At 43.5% G+C, this 18361-nt stretch overlaps 1 protein-coding gene and 1 long non-coding RNA gene across 3 annotated transcripts; both read left to right on the forward strand.

The window, feature by feature from the left end:
* Nucleotides 1-7382, forward strand: LOC8058259 (long chain acyl-CoA synthetase 4). Its single transcript, XM_002456027.2, has 19 exons — nt 1-246; nt 1366-1429; nt 1516-1605; nt 1804-1860; nt 2013-2061; nt 2241-2317; nt 2723-2762; nt 2843-2937; nt 3323-3490; nt 3579-3689; nt 3776-3863; nt 4563-4629; nt 4777-4852; nt 4939-5056; nt 5572-5817; nt 6001-6140; nt 6310-6492; nt 6586-6705; nt 6979-7382. The coding sequence occupies exons 1-19, from the start codon at nt 104-106 to the stop codon at nt 7012-7014; spliced, it is 1968 nt and encodes a 655-aa protein (XP_002456072.1). The 5' UTR covers nt 1-103; the 3' UTR covers nt 7015-7382.
* On the forward strand, nt 9221-13403 carry LOC110434177. Of its 2 annotated transcripts, XR_002451658.1 has the most exons (4): nt 9221-9554; nt 9649-9760; nt 10049-10197; nt 13051-13403. It is a non-coding gene; the product is annotated as an uncharacterized LOC110434177 (long non-coding RNA). The 2 variants fall into 2 exon arrangements; XR_002451657.1 differs by lacking the exon at nt 13051-13403 and having other exon boundaries at nt 10049-10743.

Here is an 18361-nt window from a genome sequence, read left to right on the forward strand (position 1 = left end):
CAGCAATCGAGTCCCCCCACTCGCTCGTCGTTCCTCAGCGAACGGAGGGAGTCCACCAAAAGCAGACGCTGCTGCGTTTCACGAGCGCCCAGGAGCGAGCGAGATGCAGAACGTGGTGGAGGTCGAGCCGGGCCGCCCGGCTGCCGATGGCCGGCCGTCCGTGGGGCCCACCTACCGGAGCGCCTACGCCCGCGACGGATTCCCGCCGCCCGTCCCCGGGATGGACTGCTGCTACGACATCTTCCGGTGAGCTCTCCTTCTCTCTCTCTCTCTCTCTCGCGCGCGCGCCCTTCGACGCCCTTCGGCCCCGTCTTTGCGCGTGCGCGGGTGGGGGGGTTTTGAGCTTGCCGTTGCACTAGCGGGCCGTTAGACCACGGGTGGTGGAGGAGTTACCTTGGAAACTTTTTTTGTTGGCTTCTGGTGATTAATGTGTAGGCGATTCTTCTTGTACAGTAAGATTCAGAAGCCGTCGATGAATGTCTATCTGTCATCTGTTCTCTTTCATGGAGATTTGGATTTGGTACGTGTTCAAATTTTGGGGTAGCTGTTTGCTTATGCTAGCATACCTGAAAAAACATAGTAGTGGATTAGCTTATCGTTTGTCTGCTCCAGTTGCTTTTGATCCAAAAACATAATAATCCAATTATATATGGGATTTATGTGTGAGATTAGTTGGCATGCTCACCTACCGTTTTTTGTGGGATGTTTTGAGATCCTGATTAGTTACACTTAGATTCGCTTGGCAGTTGTGATGCAATCACTCTTTCAGGTTCTCGGTTGCTCCGGATCCCGTCCTTCGTCGTTCCGTAGGCAGATAGCAAATCTCGGATGCTTCACTTTCTCTGTTTCTGTTGCCAGATTTGCTTGCATACAACGTTTTACTGATCGCCACTCCTTGCAGTTCCTGATGGGTAAGATCTATATATATGTTGGTCGGTAGGCACTGCAGTCGTTTGGTTCATTCTCGTCTATCGTCCTGCCAAACTGTTAATCAAGTTTGGCTGTCTGAATCAGTAGAACTGGCTGGCGATACAAACATGTCACGCACGTTGATGTGGAATGCTATTCTGTACTGCACATGTCACGCACGTTTTTCTTTCAGTCTGATGGTTCCTGGTGTCAATGCAACAACGGCCTCATGTTTGTTTTAATGTTCGACTGTTGACCTTTGCATTTTTGACTTCTGACAACTCTTAAATTAGCCAGGGGAATTAACAGAATATAGGTCGTCCCTTTGCATTTACTTCTGACTTTCTTCTGACAACTCTTAAATTTGGGGTGACCTATTTTTTCTTCATTTCAATAAATTTAGTGGCCTCTTGTCTCCACATACTTAATTTCTTTAGTCTGTGGGTCCTTACACAGCATGGCCGTGGAGAAGTATCCAAACAACAGAATGCTTGGCCACCGCGAGATTGTTGATGGGAAGGTAACTAGTCGGTGAACAACTTCCTTTTGCCTGGAAGCTCCAGCAATATGGTGTTTTGCCCAATGACAGTTTGCCTCGTATTATAGGCTGGTGCATATGTCTGGAAGACATATAACGAGGTATTTGACATTGCAAACAAAATTGGTAACTCTATTAGGAGCTGCGGACTTGCAAAGGTTTGGTCACTGTTCTTAGTGTTCTGCTATTTTGTTCGCCACAAACCCACGATACTAATTTACCTGAGCATCAAGAAGTTGTATTTTTCTTCTCACTTTGGAAGAACACTGGGAACTTTTGGTCACCTTAGGCACATCAGTTTGACGCACTGGTGCCATCTCTTGCTGACTAAAAATATCAATACGGCAATTTTGCAGGGTAGTCGTTGTGGTATCTATGGTGCTAACTGTCCTGAATGGATTATCACAATGGAGGTAAAACGTTGTGTCACCAGATTTTGATTCAATATGTTCTCATATTTTGGCTGGAAAAATTAGCACTAAGTTTGTATTCTGAACAAACTAAATCATTGTGTTCATAAGTTTCCTTGTCAAATTATTCACCTTAAAATCTTTATCCTTTGCAGGCTTGCAACGCCCATGGAATCTACTGTGTTCCATTATACGACACACTTGGTATATGTTCTGCCATTTTCGTGGCTTCAGATTTTGCTATACATGAATGAGCCACTTTCTGTCTGTAGTTCATCTTGCTAGGTTTTATTGGTTGTGCATCAGTGCACCACATTCCTTTTCTTTGAGAAATGGGCCTTGAATACAGTTCAGTTTTCTTATTGACCAAACCCATTTTGTAGGAGCTGGTGCGATAGAGTTTATTCTGTGCCATGCAGAAGTTGAGATTGCTTTTGCTGAGGAAAAGAAAATTGAGCTGGTATGGTTCTTTACCATGCATGCAGAATTAACAGGGTTGCAGTGTGTAGTATAATCTGTGTCATGTTCACCTATCTTGATCAATAGAATCATATATAGAGTTTTCTATAATCTAGCTATAATTTGGGCGGTGTGGTGGAGGTGGAAGAGATGATGTCATGATGCAGAGGAGGGTTTTTTTGGTGGGTGGGGGCAGGGAGGAGGGCTATGGTTAAGTATGTTGGTTATACATTCCACGAGTCAAAATTTATATCTAGCTAAGCATACCTCCAATATGGTCTTTTTGTTGTTGTATTATGCGCCAAAGTTATGAGAGTTGTGTCGCTGATATGATATTTTGTGTTCTATTATCGATACATATGTTTGGTGTGTCTAAATGCATGTTGAATATTTTCAACTTGGGCAGCTCGTGAAGACTTTACCCAAGTCAAATGAGTTCTTAAAAAGTAAGTTTGATATATCCTCGATGGATTCCAACATCAAGAACTAAATATCATGAAACTAAATTATACATTTCTTATTGTAGCGATCGTGAGTTTTGGCAAGGTAACTCAAGAACAGAAGGAAGAAGTTCGCAAATATGGGCTATCAGTGTACTCATGGGATGAATTTCTGTCCCTGGTAAGGTGCTCGAGCTCTTTGTTGGTTTCATTGGGGTATTATGGATTTACAGCTTTCTAATGTTGTGGCTATCCACAACATGCGACTGAATCACTACAGAAGAAAAAACACAATTCGCGGAACATCAAAATAAAGACTTCTGACATTGCAAATTAGCTTAGTCTGTTGTTGTTGTTGTTGTGCATGATCATACAATAGTACATTATTGATGACAAATTACTCAAGCTTAAATGTTGGTTTAATTGGTTAGTTGATATGACCTTTTTACTACAGTGACCTATTTATGGCTGACACAAAATGAATTAGTGATTGATTTAACTGTACAATTCATATAAGAAATTTGTTGACTATGCTTACCCATCCATTTACATGATCATATCTGCAGGCGGCTGACCAAGAATTTGATCTTCCAGTCAAGGAGAAGTCAGATATATGCACTATAATGTATACTAGTGGAACTACTGGTGACCCGAAAGGAGTATTGATATCAAATGCGAGCATTATTTGTCTCATTGCAGGTGTGGACAGGTTACTTAGCTCTCAAAACGAGGAGGTGAGATGTTCTTGAAGCTCTTCAATTATGTGACCTTACCTTACACACTGGCAGACATTTAATATCTTCTACAATATGAGATTTTCAGTTGGCAGAAAGCGACGTTTACATGTCTTACCTTCCTCTTGCACACATTTTTGATCGTGTTGTGGAGGAATTGTTTATTTTCCATGGTGCCTCTATTGGATTCTGGCGAGGGGTAAGCATCAATGACACTGTTCTCACCTGAATACCTTTTTGTCATTTTATGTTGGGGCTCCTGTGACTGTAACTTCTTTGTTGCAGGATGTTAAGCTGCTAGTTGAAGATATTGGTGTGCTGAAACCAACAATTATGTGTGCTGTTCCTCGGGTTCTTGATCGGATATTTTCTGGTAACGAACTAGTTATGGCTTGTCTCAGTCTCATAAATAATTTTCATGGATGAGATATCTAATGTGGTTATGAGCAGCAGAATAATACAATGTACTGTATGATTATTATCAGGCTGTTTTTGGCATTGATGCTTATAGGTCTATTAGTTTCCTTCATTAAGTACTTATTCTGCGCTTTCTCATTAATTAATTAATGCTTATGCTGTAACTTGCACCTTTGTTTTTTTGTACAACTGTATCTGGTGGGCCCATAATAATCTTGAGGTGCGTTAGCCAGATGTCCTAATCTACTATTCACCTTAGTAGATTATATATATCCATATCGTCTCTAGTCTCTTAGCTACTTCGTCATGTCCTGATTGTACGGCTTACCCCATTAGTCTGTTATTTAATTTATGAATCTGCATTCGTTCTCTAACTACAGGAAGAATTGTTATAAACTGTGCGACCGTGAGGTTTTCAGACCTGGTTTCCTCATAAACTGGATCAATTATATTTCTCCTTAATTGAAAGGCAGAGCTCCTGCCATTGTGTTCAAAAAAAGGAAGAATTGTTAGGCGAGGTTGTTTCAGTCTTTCGTATAAGCTCATGCATGAACCTGATGTCTTTGTCTATCTATTGGTGCAGTTTCCATTCACGGTTCAAAAGGCTTTGCGTGTTCATGGGTATTCTCTTCTCACATTTACCTATTGTTTTCAGGACTACAAGCTAAAATATCCTCTGGTGGGTTTTTAAAGAGTACACTGTTTAATGTTGCTTACAAATTGTAAGTTTTCTGTCCTAAATATTCTAAAATCAATATTTCTTCTGAGTGTGCTAATGATAACCTTTTACTTTGACCAATAAGTGCCTGTACCTGCAGTTACTCACATTTTACAAGTGAAAGTATTTAAGTCCACATTGTATTTTGCAGCAAGCATTTTAGAATGATGAGAGGAGCTAAGCACAATGAAGCTGCTTCCATATGTGACAAAGTAGTTTTTAGTAAGGTAATCAAACTAGGCAGACAACAATTCTTGATTATGTATGCTCTTTAGACTATTTACCATTTAGAATTGAACTTATTGGTTTTCAGGTGAAAGAGGGTCTTGGTGGAAACGTTAGAGTTATTTTATCTGGAGCTGCTCCACTTGCTACCCATGTTGAAGAATACTTGCGAGTGGTGACATGTGCACATGTCTTACAAGGATATGGTACATTTCTTTTGTGATGTGAAAGCTAGAAATTCCTACTCTTGCGATTGATTCATGTTAAAACCTTGCTCCTGATTTGGGAGTCCTGAGTACTGACATTTTTATGCTGCGGTTTGTCTAGTTGGAGCCCCTTATAATTTAGTAGTGTCTAAGATCCACAACGAAAGCATGGAAAATTGGTGTAACTGTGTAAATTAAGTTACTGCGTTATTGATTTTCTGCTTGCAGCATCACCAATGCTGTTGGCTTGTAGTCGGTGTAGTTAACGATCACCCAATAAATAAGATTCTGTCAGCAGAATGGTCCACTTTTATTTATTTTTTCATGACATGCACTTAGTTTTAAAAATCATTTTAACATAAATAGAGAAGAATAGTAAGAAATTAATATATTCTAGCCAAGTTAGGTCACGTGCAAGCTGATGATGCTTTTATTGAGGATGTGAACAGAACTTGCTTCTCTTCTCCAACCTATACCCGTACTTGAATGTCTTCACTCATCTTCTTTCCTTTTAGGTCTCACGGAAACTTGTGCTGGATCTTTTGTCTCGCTACCAAATCAAATGTCCATGATAGGAACTGTTGGCCCCCCAGTGCCAAACATCGATGTTCGTCTGGAGTCGGTCCCAGAAATGGATTACGATGCACTGGCGAGCACGCCTCGTGGAGAGATATGCATCAGGGGAGAAACATTATTCTCAGGATACTACAAGCGCGAAGACCTTACAAAGGAGGTCCTGATTGATGGATGGTTCCACACTGGTATTGTGTTGCCCGTACTACTGCTCTGCTTTTACATAGCGATCACAATTTTTATGACACACATTGTTAGCAGTTAAAATTCCATGTAGAACTCCAGGGTTCCAATCATATACCATCACCAGAATTTCCTATTTTGTGCTTCAACCAAGCAGAAATCTGACACGTCTCCATGTTCTGTTGCAGGTGACATTGGTGAGTGGCAACCTGATGGATGTATGAAAATCATCGATCGCAAAAAGAATATATTCAAACTTTCGCAGGGTGAATATGTGGCGGTTGAAAATTTGGAGAATGTTTACGGCCTTGTTTCTGCTTCAGACTCGGTATGTAATGTTCAACATTTTAATTTCTCTGGTATTTTCAATTTTTCTGTAACATCATTCTATATATGAAATGCTAATAAAACTGGATTGTTTTGCATATGCTTCTGTCCTAGTTGTTCTGCAGAAGGAACTTGAATTGTCTTTTTTCTTTTTTTTTTCTTTTTTTTAGATATGGGTATATGGGAACAGCTTTGAGTCCTTCCTTGTTGCTGTGGTCAATCCCAACAAGGAGGCTCTTGAGAGTTGGGCTGCAGCAAATGGAATAAGTGGTGATTTTGAGTCCTTGTGCAAGAATCCAAAAGCAAAAGAATACATTTTAGGAGAACTGTCAAGAATAGGAAAAGAAAAGAAGGTGAGGAATATGATTGTTCTTTTGTTTTGCTTGTTCCAACGATTCTTATCTGCTTGCTACTGATGAGAATCATAACCCAACTTGTTTCCTCAGCTCAAAGGTTTTGAATTCATAAAAGATGTGCACCTGGAACCAGTACCATTTGACATGGACCGTGATTTGATCACTCCGACATACAAAAAGAAGCGTCCACAACTGCTCAAGTACTACCAGGTACTTCTCATAGAACTATTGGCGCAAAGTTGGTCCAGTATATTCTGTTTATTGCAAGCATAACAGTGTGTTTATTGAAATGTCCTTGAATTAGTTTAAGCTATTATTGTTTCGTTACAATAGTATCTCTTGATTCTCACCTGTTACAATAGTGATGCTTGTATACCTGAGTCTATTATTGTTTCATTTTATCATTCTTTTGCTTGTTTATGGGTCTGTGTGTTGCAGTGAGACAGGAAAGTGTTTTCTGAGTTGTATCCTCCAATTTTGCAGGGCGTGATTGACAACATGTACAAAAGTGCTAAGTGAACTCACTCTACAGTACAGAACATCCAGATGAAGATTCCCAACGCTGAATCTTGAAGGAACCGACAGAAGTTTTGCTGTGTATATGTTCGTAGTTTGTATGCCAGAATTCTTTCTGTATCAGTTTTTCAGAAACGATTTGCCTTGGGCATATATACAGCAAGCGGGCAACGTGGCCAGCAGGCAAGTACAGACACCGTTTCAATCAAATTGCTTGAACTATGGAACTGGCAATTAGTTAAGGCCAGTCTTGGGGGTTTCATGTCCCAGTTTGACTCAATGTGTTAGAAACAGTGTATATAAGTTTCATCCACGTAAATCTCATTTCATCTCACAAAACTTTTATCATCTCTCTTCATCTATCTATTCCATATAATGTCAGCGTATTCTGGAGCTGCCGAAGCCCCTTGAAATTGTGTACTGCAGCATATTTTTTGTACTTAATCTCGCCGCCAGACACGTAAAGAGATCGATCTCGCGGCACCAAACACTGCGTACAAAATCTAGCCGTGTGGACGGGCAGTCCCTCGACGGCACAATGCTGTACAGTGTACACACCCGTGTGCCCGTACTTGCTAGGCGTTGTTGTTGTTCAAGCTGGCCACTCGACCCGGGTAGGCGTGCACACGGCACACGTGTGCGGCCATTGCCTGTCCGTAGAGCGAGTCCCGGCCCACCATAGTACTGGACCGATCAGAGCGAAGCAAGAGCAGCCTCGAATCGGATTCGTACGGCGGGTACTCCTGTCCACGTGGATGGGCTGAATCCGGGCCAGCAGCCTCCAATTTATTGCCTTGTCTAGTTCTAAAAAAATTACAAATTTTTTTAAATTTTTCGTCATATCAAATCTTACGGTACATGTATGAAGTATTAAATATAAATAAAAATATTAACTAGTTATATAGTTTATTTGTAATTTACGAGATGAATCTTTTAAGCCTAGTTAGGTCTTGTTTAGTTCCAAAAACATTTGGAAAATCGACACTGTAGCATTTTTCGTTTGTATTTGATAAATATTGTCCAATCATGGACTAACTAGGCTCAAAAGATTCGTCTCGTCAATTCTGAGTTTTCGACTAAATAAAAACTAATTGCACAGTTTGGTCCGAGATTTCGAGTCAAATAATCTTATATTAATATATTTAGTGAAATCTAAGATTATTTGACTTCTTAAAATGTGAAATTTCTCTTCATCCGATGCTGCCTCTGTTATCGGAGTTTTCCGGCGAATGAAAACTCCCCTAGTGAACAACGATACCATATATTCTAGTGATCTTGTAGCACAACCACCACCACTATATGAGTCTTTGCATCCAATCGACTTAGTTCCAACTTGTGTCTTGGACTTTCTGCATGTCTTGTTATATCTTCTAATGTCTTGCTTGAGGTGTTAATTACACCGATCTTTTGCACACATATTTTTCTTTCCTAGTTTCATATATTACCCCCAAATAGTTTCATATATTCCCAGTTCCCTAAATCACAACAATAAGAAGTCATAGGTAGAAATACTCACATCATTGTCACTGGTTTCATTTGCTAGTGCATCACCTCTCCCAAGTAGAAAAGGGTCATTTATCATAGGCTTATTCATGGTTTATTTGGATGTGTCAATGTAAAGTGTGGTATCCCATACAATTTTGAACATCAAAGATTTGGTGCAGAGAACGCATGTCCTTAGTCCAATGGGTTAGGGTTCTATTAATAATTAGTCTAGTAGTTGGCACTAAATAAAGGATGATGAGAATTATAGATACGAGAGATCCAGATGGTAATAATATGTGTTATTGTGGACAAGATGTCACTACCCCAAACCATTTTTCTCCCTTATGGCTTAGACCATTCCCATCCCGTGAGCCTCTTCCATCAGGAGCCGTCAGCCTTCCCCTACGTGGCCCAACCCCAAACGGAAAAAAGGATTCCGCCATCACAGAGGCTTGGTTTCAGCCCCTCCTACTATAGGGATTGGATTGGCATGCTGAGTTCCCAGAAGGCGATGGATGGCGTGCTCATTTCGCGCTGAAGCTGAGAGATGGCCCAATTAGCAGTCACTATGACGCGCACACTCAGGTAAAAGGAAAGCACAAAATATTCCCACCACGCGAGCACTGTACTTCCCTACCTTATCTTTTCCAATCCATACCTTGTCCTCGCGCTTCTTCCTTCCACAGTCCATGTGCATCTTCTTCCCACCGTCACTGCTCAAGCCCTTCCACTGTCGACGCTCGAGCCCCTACCACCTACGCCTCCACCACCACTCTAGCCCCATCCGCCGCTGTCGCTAACCTCATCTGCCATTCCGCTGCCACCACCTACCACCGAAGCCACCCCTCCCCCTTGTGCTGCAGCCACTACCTCTGCCTTCTTTGGCGCCCCAGCCCGGCCATGACTCTATCCAATAATGCGTCACCACCGCATTAAGACCATCCCAAAATTGGAGGAACCTTGCCTCTTCTCTCCCTACCGACCCATCTACATATCCTGGACCATCCAAAAATTGTTCGATTAGTCTTGCATCCGCTAGGTTCTCTAGGGCAGAAAGGGTAAAGTATAGCTTTTACTTGTGTTCTTGCTTGTATTAAGAAATTTGGATCTTTTTGGCTGAAGAAAATTGTGTTATGAATGTGCCTAAACCAGCGGGAGATGCAAAAATGGGCTGAATTCAGCATCCATCGCCGACCTGACTTTTGTTCTAGCAGTTTTCAAAGCTTCTCTTCTACCGTCCTGAAATCTATGTCAAGCATTACTGGTTAGTTATCCCTCTCCATTTTATTGCTGAACTTTGCGACATTTAATCTTGTTTACTCTGCACAATGTATAATGAGATGGAATGCAACATGGTCCTATGGGAAAAAGACTTTGATGGAGGAAAATACAGAGCTACTGTCATGGACTAATCTGGTCCTGTTTATGAAATGTTACATCCCTTTATATGCATGTGGAATTGGTGAATTACATGCATGCTACCATTTATAGTTATCATTACTATTAAGCTTTCTGGTGACTGGTGGTCTACTATATGTCATAATGTCAAAAGAAAGCAGGTATATATATGCCGTCTAAGAAAGAAGATAGCGGTTGAAGAAGAAACTGAAGCTAACACACGACCGTGCCATCGAAAAGAGAAAAAGAAAGCGGTGGAGATGGGAACCAAAACTGATGTGGATCGGTGGATAGCTCGATCAGGTGATCTTATTTACCCAAGTTGTTGTTGAAACTTTGAATTTTGAACCATGTTCTGGGTTCAGGGCTGGACCGTTGAGATAGATAGTTCGGTGGGCCTTATTTGTGGCCTGTGGCAGCGTGCATTATGGCTGCATGCATGCATGCGTGGTTCCATTTCCATCTGGTGCCCATCGAACGAAGTCGTCAATGCGTGACGTGCGTCGTCGATCGTCTCATCCATTACGAAATTTGGCCTCTTTGCACCGCTTCCTGGGATGCGGCGTGGCTGCCTTCACTCACGCGACGGCGCTGCGTGTCTGCCTGTACGCTCTCTCGTGCACCACGTGTACTGTTCATGTGTCTGGGACTCTCTCTGCGCTTTCTGTTGGTAGTTGGCGTAGGATGCTAGCTGGTACACACAATTTCATCCTGTGCTGTGCGTGCGTGTACGAGTAGAGTACTTGTTGCTACTACACGTCCATTGATCGAAGAAAGAACAAAAAACATTTCTTGTATTGGTAAGAGTACACAAAATAAAGTGAATAGGAGCAAACAACTTTCTTTTTTTTTTTTTATCTTCATCGGCGACACGCCTGAGTGAGTCAGCAAAGGAATCACTTTATATGGTCGAGGAGCCACGTACGTAGCCTTTGTTGCGGGTGACCTTGAGATAATAAGCAGCGCAAGGTCTAGACTCTAGCATGCCACGTATGCGTCGCTTTACAGTTCGTGTTAGCTTGCTTCTAGGTATATACTAGGTAGTACGTGGCCCACAACACACAATCGACCATGCTTTGGTTGATGACATCTTGCACCTTTACATGGTGGAATCTTTTTGGTCGTGTACGGCTCATCATCACGGCCGGGCTACCACATAATAATCTACATACTCCTACGTTCGATTGTATATACGTACACGTCCTTGTCGAACAAAAAGGAGGACACAAGAAATACACGTTGTCGATTAGACAAGCGGAATGCAAGCAATAACTGGCTAAAACTCCACAGTAGAGTACTACTCCACCGCTTAAATCTCAGATCATTGCACTCCACCGCTTGAGAAGCATCACACTCAAAGCTTCCAAAAACCATTAGTCGTCGTCACAAGAGCTACGCTGCCCGGGCACCAGGCAGCACCGAAAGGCGCTTGCTACGAGACAGAGACCGTCTCTCGCTACGCCACGCCATCGCCACACGCCACTACTAGTACAGTACAGATGGAGCGAGACTGCCGCCACACGCCCACACTCCCACACTATACTGTATATACACGTACGAGGACCGACGCGAGTGACCCGCGCGGCTTTCAGGGCAGTCCCAATGGGTATTTACGGTGGTTTCTATCTCTATTAAATGAGATGCCACCTAAGCAAAAATGCTGACATGACAGATCAATAAATGAGAAAAGAGAAGCAAAACATAAGAAATCGTTTCTTCATCAGGAAACGAAGTCTTCCCTCGTCCTGATGCACAAAGAAACGGTGAAATCCCCGTTGGGAAGAAACCACCCGTTTCTATACGCACCCGCCCTTGCTCCCATGCCGGCCGCACTGCCCGCGACGCCAGCCCCGTTCGCCCATGCCGCTGTGGAGGTCGCCGCAGCAGCCGCGCCCATGCGCCCCCCAGCGCTGCCACGCACTGCCATGGGAGTTCGCCGTACTCGCCTCGTTCGAGCGTGTTGCAGCGCTGGCCCAAGCCCCCAATGGACATGGACATGGACGGCCCCAAGCCCCCGATAGGGATGGACGAGAACGGCGGCGTCGACGGCCTGCCAAGCGACTCGCGCTCGCCGGTCGCCACCGCTGCCTTCGCTCGCGCAGCGCTTTGACACGCTGGCCGCGCACGCATCTCATCCGCGCACGTGGCCATCCAAAGCGAGCAGCGAGGTGTTGGCCGACGCGTTGGGCATGAGCAGACGAGCATGCAGCTTTCCGTGGCAAGCATGCAGCCTTCCGTGCCGAGGTGGACACCGGCTGTGAGGCTCCTCCAGGCCCTCGCCTGCTGCACAAGCTTATCCATGGTGAGCATGAGCTCACGCCTCGTGCTCAGAGTGAGGATGAGGATAGATTTGAGAGAGAGAAAGCAAAAACAAAAGTAGCATATTTATTAAGCTAAGAAACTTCCATTGTGTGGAATAGTTTCTATTGATAGTTTCTTGTTGACGTGGCAGGTATGGAAAGCGTGCGTAGTTTTAATCATTGGGACTGCCCTCAGAAACCAGCGACAATGGAGTGGAGCGCGCGGGGGGGGGGGGGGGGGGGTTCTGGCAGGCCCCCCCGGACTGCGAGCCTACTAGCTTTTCGGTGGCGCGCGCGCCACACGTGGCGAGCGGGCGCGGCGAACCTGCGGGCGTACGAAAGCGCCAGCCCCCGTCGTGGTCCATGTCCATCCGAGTCGTCGTTACCGAGACCGAGGGCGACAGGGCGCGCAACGCAGGCAGGAAAGAGATTGAAAAAAGCCGGGGGCACGCGCCCGTTATAACTGCCGGGGTGTCCACGTCGCATGGCCGGAGACGGACGGGGCCCGGCACACAGGAGCGAGTAGTGAGTAGTACACATAGATTGGAGATGAAAAGATTTTGGTTGTCACATCGGATATGTCGGAAAGATGTCGGAAGGGGTTTTTTAAAACTAATAAAAAAATAAATTACATAGCTCGTCTGGAAACTGCAAGACAAATCTATTAAGCATAATTAATATATCATTAGCACATGTAGGTTGCTGTAGCCCTTAAGGCTAATCATGAACTAACTGGGCTTAAAAGATTCGTCTCGTGATTTTCAACCAAACTGTGTAATTAGTTTATTTTTTAATCTATATTTAATGTTCCATGCATGTGTCTAAAGATTCGATGTGATGGATGAAAAATTTTTAGGTGAGAAACTAAACAGGGCCTCAGGAGAACCGGCTGCTCTGCTGATGCCGTGGAGACGTGGGGCGGGCAGCAGGGCGCGCGCTGCACCTGGACCCTCGGCATGGCCCGCACGTCCGCAGCCGTCGACACGCGTCCCCTCGCCGCCTGCTATTTTTTCCTCCGATCCACCCCCCCGGACAAGCGTCCACGACCAGACCAGACCATGCATGCCACCGCTGACCCGCGCCGCGCCTCCTTGTGCAGCGCGCCCCCGTGGCCGTGCGACAGCAGGCATGGCCGCTGGCTGAACCGCGGAAACGTTTCCAAATAATCCTCTCGTCAAGGGTCAATGTCACCCGCTTGATGACTGATTAAGCAAGAGCATCTGTCCATCTTTTGGTGGTCGAGTCCTTTTTTTTTTATATAGTGTGTACCACTACTAGTGCTCATGTCGTTACCGTGTATGGAGCTTTCATCAAAAGTTAGGCCTAACGGTTGCCCAAAATAGAGTATTGGTAAAACAATCACTCTCTTTGAATTAGTGCACTGCTATCACCGGACATAGGTCTTGTTTAGTTCATCCAAAACCAAAAAATTTTCAAAATTTCTCGTCACATCGAATCTTGTGACACATACATGAAACATTAAATATAGACGAAAACAAAAACTAATTACACAGTTTTCCTTCAAATCGCGAGACGAATCTTTTGACCTTACTTAGTTTATGATTGGACAATATTTACCACAAACAAATGAAACTGCTATAGTAGCGAAATCCAAAAAAAATTCACATCTAAATAAGACCATAGTATGTTCGCGCAATTCAATACGTCAACGCTACTATATAGTAGTAATGTTTTTAATGTGTTTGGAAGCTATTAATTACCGCTACTCTTATAGTGGTATTTATTTTTTTAAATCTTTGCTCCAGTATAGCCACTATTATTCTATAACTGTTGTGCAAAATTAAACGCAGTGTGACCCCTACCCGCTCTCTCCTCTCTTTTTTCCTATCTCTAGCGGTCTTAGGAAAAAATTTAGATTGACAAGTAGGCTAGCCGGTGGGGATGAGAGAGACAACGGTGAAGTGGATGTGGCGGTAAAATTGCCAAAAGAGACAATAGAGGAGGCAGCTGGGTTAGGTTAGGAAAGGGCGAAGAATGGCTATGGCGGTAGTGGGTGGCAGTGGCGGTCTCATGCTCTCCTGGAAAGTGCACTGGTCGCGCGTTAACTCGCTCCTAACTATTGCTAAAATGGTCACTTGCATAGAAAAATACTATCATCCAAAAAGTTAGAGCGTCATCTTCAACTCTTGCCGCATGATTTTTTGAAAAAAATTCTTGGCACATGTAATTTGGTTCGAAGTGCTCCATTTGACCAAGTTGTTCTTTGTTACCATTGCATACCTAGATACAACATACACAATAATGAAAAATCTACGATAAATCTTATAACTTTTGTCAGCCTTAAATGATACTTTATATGCGATGTGAACATACACGTACAAGAATCTACGATAAGCCTTACAACTCTTGTTCAACTTAAATGATATTTTGTATGTGACATAAAAATTGCTCAGTTGGTTAGATTCTTAGTGGTGGAATGTGTCCATTTGAATTCAAGTCTCAACATTGTCATTTTCATTTTTTGGATTCTTAGTGGTGGTAAGATCTAGCAACATATACAAAGAAATCATCAACCATAGGAGGTGACTAGGCTAAGGGATGGGCAACCCTAACAGCTAGCTATAGATGTTGACTTCAAGTCACAAAAGTGGACGTGTCCGAAAATTGTCGACTTGTCGATCTTGATCTTTGTATTTAGGTAGCAAAACCTTACTCTTTTCATTTCATCACATCTATAATTCTTATTGTTGTCGTTGACTACTTTGTGATGTCAATGGTGTGTTGGGTGTGAGATGCTCCTATGAGCGTCGGGTACTCCTACACAGAGGAAGTGAGTGCCCTTGTAAAGTGAAATGAGCAAGGAGACGTTGGCTTGTTTGTCGTACTCATGGGCCTTGTCGATAAAGAGATACCCACTCTCCAGCATGGCCCATTATGCATTGTTGATGTGTCCTATGGTAGCAAGCTAGGTGCAATATTCAGCCTTGCTTTGAAAAGGGATATCCATGTAGGCATGCTCAATATCATGCTCTAAGGTGTTGAACCCAACTGAGCTAATCGAAACCATATCCTCATTGACTAGAACCGATGCATTTAGCCATAATTCTGATCTTAGATTTCTAATCATTAGATTGATCTTGATTAATTTGATTCCAAGTGCCCTCACAGCATAACCAAATTAACTGAGCATAAAAAATATATGCAATGAGGACCAACAAGAGCTCCCCCGCATGGTCTTATAACAACCCAAGCTGCCTTCATGCCCTCACATGTATACTTTGACCCTAACTCTCAATCTCTCATCTCACCTCTCTCGCCCCTTTCAGTCTCTGCCTACAGTCACTGCTTGTCACACGCTCAAACTCAAGACAAGCGACTCCCTCCCTCCAAACCTCTTGCCATAGGCACATGAGTGTTGGTGACTCCTCTCCTCCTTTCCACCCTAGCAAGCACATGTGCTAGCGGCTCCTCACTCATTCCCCACCCAATGAGGCTTTGTAATGGCTTCTTCCTCACTCTCTTAATCCATTGGGCAGGGGCTCTTCCCTCCCTTGTTCTTATCAAATCCAACTGCAAAGGGGGATGCACATGAAGATGACATGGTACACTACAATCTTTGTAGGGATGACATACGAAGGTGTTGCACCTCGAGAGGCACAAGTTTTTTGGTCACCCAGGTGCTCATTGCTTATCCAATACTCCGCGGCCTAACATTAGAGTGGTTCGGGAAAACATGTTTTTTTGTTGTATTTTATTCAATTATTTCTTGGCTAGATAAAGTTGTGTCAATAACGAATGGTTAGTTTAATCATGAATGAAGACTAAGCTAATTGAGACTGAATTTCTCGGTCTCGATAATTTTAGAAACTATCCTATCTCCAACTTTAGATAACCAAAATTTGAGAAAAAGTCAACCTAAATGTTCTGTCTAACCAAATGTCCACTCTGATCTCCTCTGGTTCCTCCCTAGCTCCTACTTTCTTTCCATGAAAAAATTCTACCTACAAAGAGGAAAAACATGTTCTTCTAAAATATCAACAACTGCAAGGGCTTGGGCTATATGGGCAAATAGTAGTTTTAATTACATTACATTATTCACTTTCTTCAGAAGAATTGTAGGACCTAAAGTTTTTTCCCATGCGCATGTCCACATACTTAGGCTTTTGTTATGAAGAGGTGCACTAGAAGTTGAGGCTGGAGGTATTTTGTCTTCCTTTGATGGCTATAAATTGATATGGGTTGGCCCATGTATAGGTCTACTAACTCAAGATATTGTGCATCTAAATCCATGATTAACCTTTTTTGTAGATGGATAAGACTTACTTAAAATGCACTTATACTTTCTAAAAACTCATCAACATTTAACACATCAAGGCTAAAGATTGATGTTAGTTATTATTGCAGGCAGTGGCAGATTCAGAAATAGATCAAAGGGGGAGGATAAACAATAGGGGGGATCTGTTCTCACCTTGAAGCTTGAACCTTGACTCTGAGTGGTAGATGGTGGGCAAGGGGCAGCCCAGTGTCGACGCTAGCGGAGCGGCCATGTGCCCGTGAGGTCGTGACCCTCTCACTTGGAGACCTGGGCACCTGGCCATAGCTTGGAGGAGGCGGTCAAGCGACACATAGGTGCCAGACCAGGAGGGGGGTGGGAAGGGTGGGTAGTAACAGCTGCCCACGGTCAGGAGGGTGGCCACGACAAGCATATGGAATCACACGAGACAACAGGGAGTCCATAGTCATGACCTAAGTAAGTCGGGGGAGGGGAGAAGCATTGGTTTTCTTTTCGCTCGTTTGTTAAGGTTGAGAGTTGGGCTTCAAGTTGGGCTATGGAGGAGAGTTATTGGTCTAGATCCGAACACCTACTCCCACTTGGTTTTGGGCCATATGGGTGGTGGGCTACAACCCCACTAGCCCTCTGTGAATCCACCCCTAGTCACAGGAACATTGTGGTTGTACTCAATAACACATCACTATATTTGTCCACTAGAGGATAGGCTATGTGAGGTATGAAATCTTTTTGATGAAAGCTAGTGTATCACTTCCTTAATAGAACTAAAGGCTCATGCCATGTTTACTTGATTTTTGAGGCCCAATTCTCCTCTTAGGTACTTTGTGTCCCCACTTTATATTGAAACCTTACCGACAATACAAAGTGATCTAGTTGCACCAGAAAAGAGCTGGCTTGATATTAGGTTTGGGAATGGACCACATGCAGTGGCAGACCTTGGGCCCGACAACCTTGGGCACTTGCCTAGGCTCTAGGGCCACGACACATTTAGTCTTCAATCATAGTAGCCTTAGTCAGAAAAACTGAAACATATGTCCTGATCAATCTCTTCAGTTTCGTCCAAGCTCCACTTCAGTCTTAGGTCCACTACTGACCACATGGCATAAAACAACTTTATTCAAAAGCCATGTTTTAGTTTTGAATTGATGTCCTTAACAATGTTTTTCCAAGACTATATAAAGTTGCTTATTGTTGATAAAAGTACTTAGGAAAAGCAAGTGCAACGTCAATGGGTTGCATCATGCTGGATATACTTTATGACTTGATGATACACATAAAAAAATGTTCCAACCTCCTTAGGGTGTCTGCAATGGGAGGTATGAAGAGGGTGTAAGGTTTTATTAGTAGTAAGATACACTATGGACGGTTGGAAAATAGGAGGTAATAGTTGTTGCCGATAATAGCACTACTATTACCTGGTAAGATGAATTATTTTTTTCTTCTAGGCGTGTCGTGCTTTCCACATCTGTGTCATCCTAGTGAAGGTGGTGTGGAGGCCCTAGAGATGGCAGCACAAAGCCACCTTAGGCCCATGGCCACCTCCACAAGCACCGAAGCTTTAAGTAGGTCTCTACATCTAGCCATAGGTCCCTTAAGAGCAGCTTCAGGCGTCATTGTAGCTCCTCGAACCCATCTAAACACATGGAGTTCTTCGCCTGGCCTTGGCCTCGCCTCATGTGGCATAGAGTGGGAGCCAATCGATGGCGAAGAGAGAAAGGAGTAGGGTGTGATGGATGAGGAGACAACATGTTGCACGAGCTGAAGAAGGCTAGAGTGCGAGATATGTCCTTGGCTATCATGTTCTTCCTGGCCATGCTAGCAGCTACTGAGGAGGCATCGACGAGGAGATGGAACCAGTGCCTAGTGGTGGAGGAGGCAATGACGACGATTAATGACAAAGATGGAGAAGTTTGAA

Source organism: Sorghum bicolor, chromosome 3 (assembly GCF_000003195.3).
Source record: "Sorghum bicolor cultivar BTx623 chromosome 3, Sorghum_bicolor_NCBIv3, whole genome shotgun sequence".
Classification (NCBI taxonomy): domain Eukaryota; kingdom Viridiplantae; phylum Streptophyta; class Magnoliopsida; order Poales; family Poaceae; genus Sorghum; species Sorghum bicolor.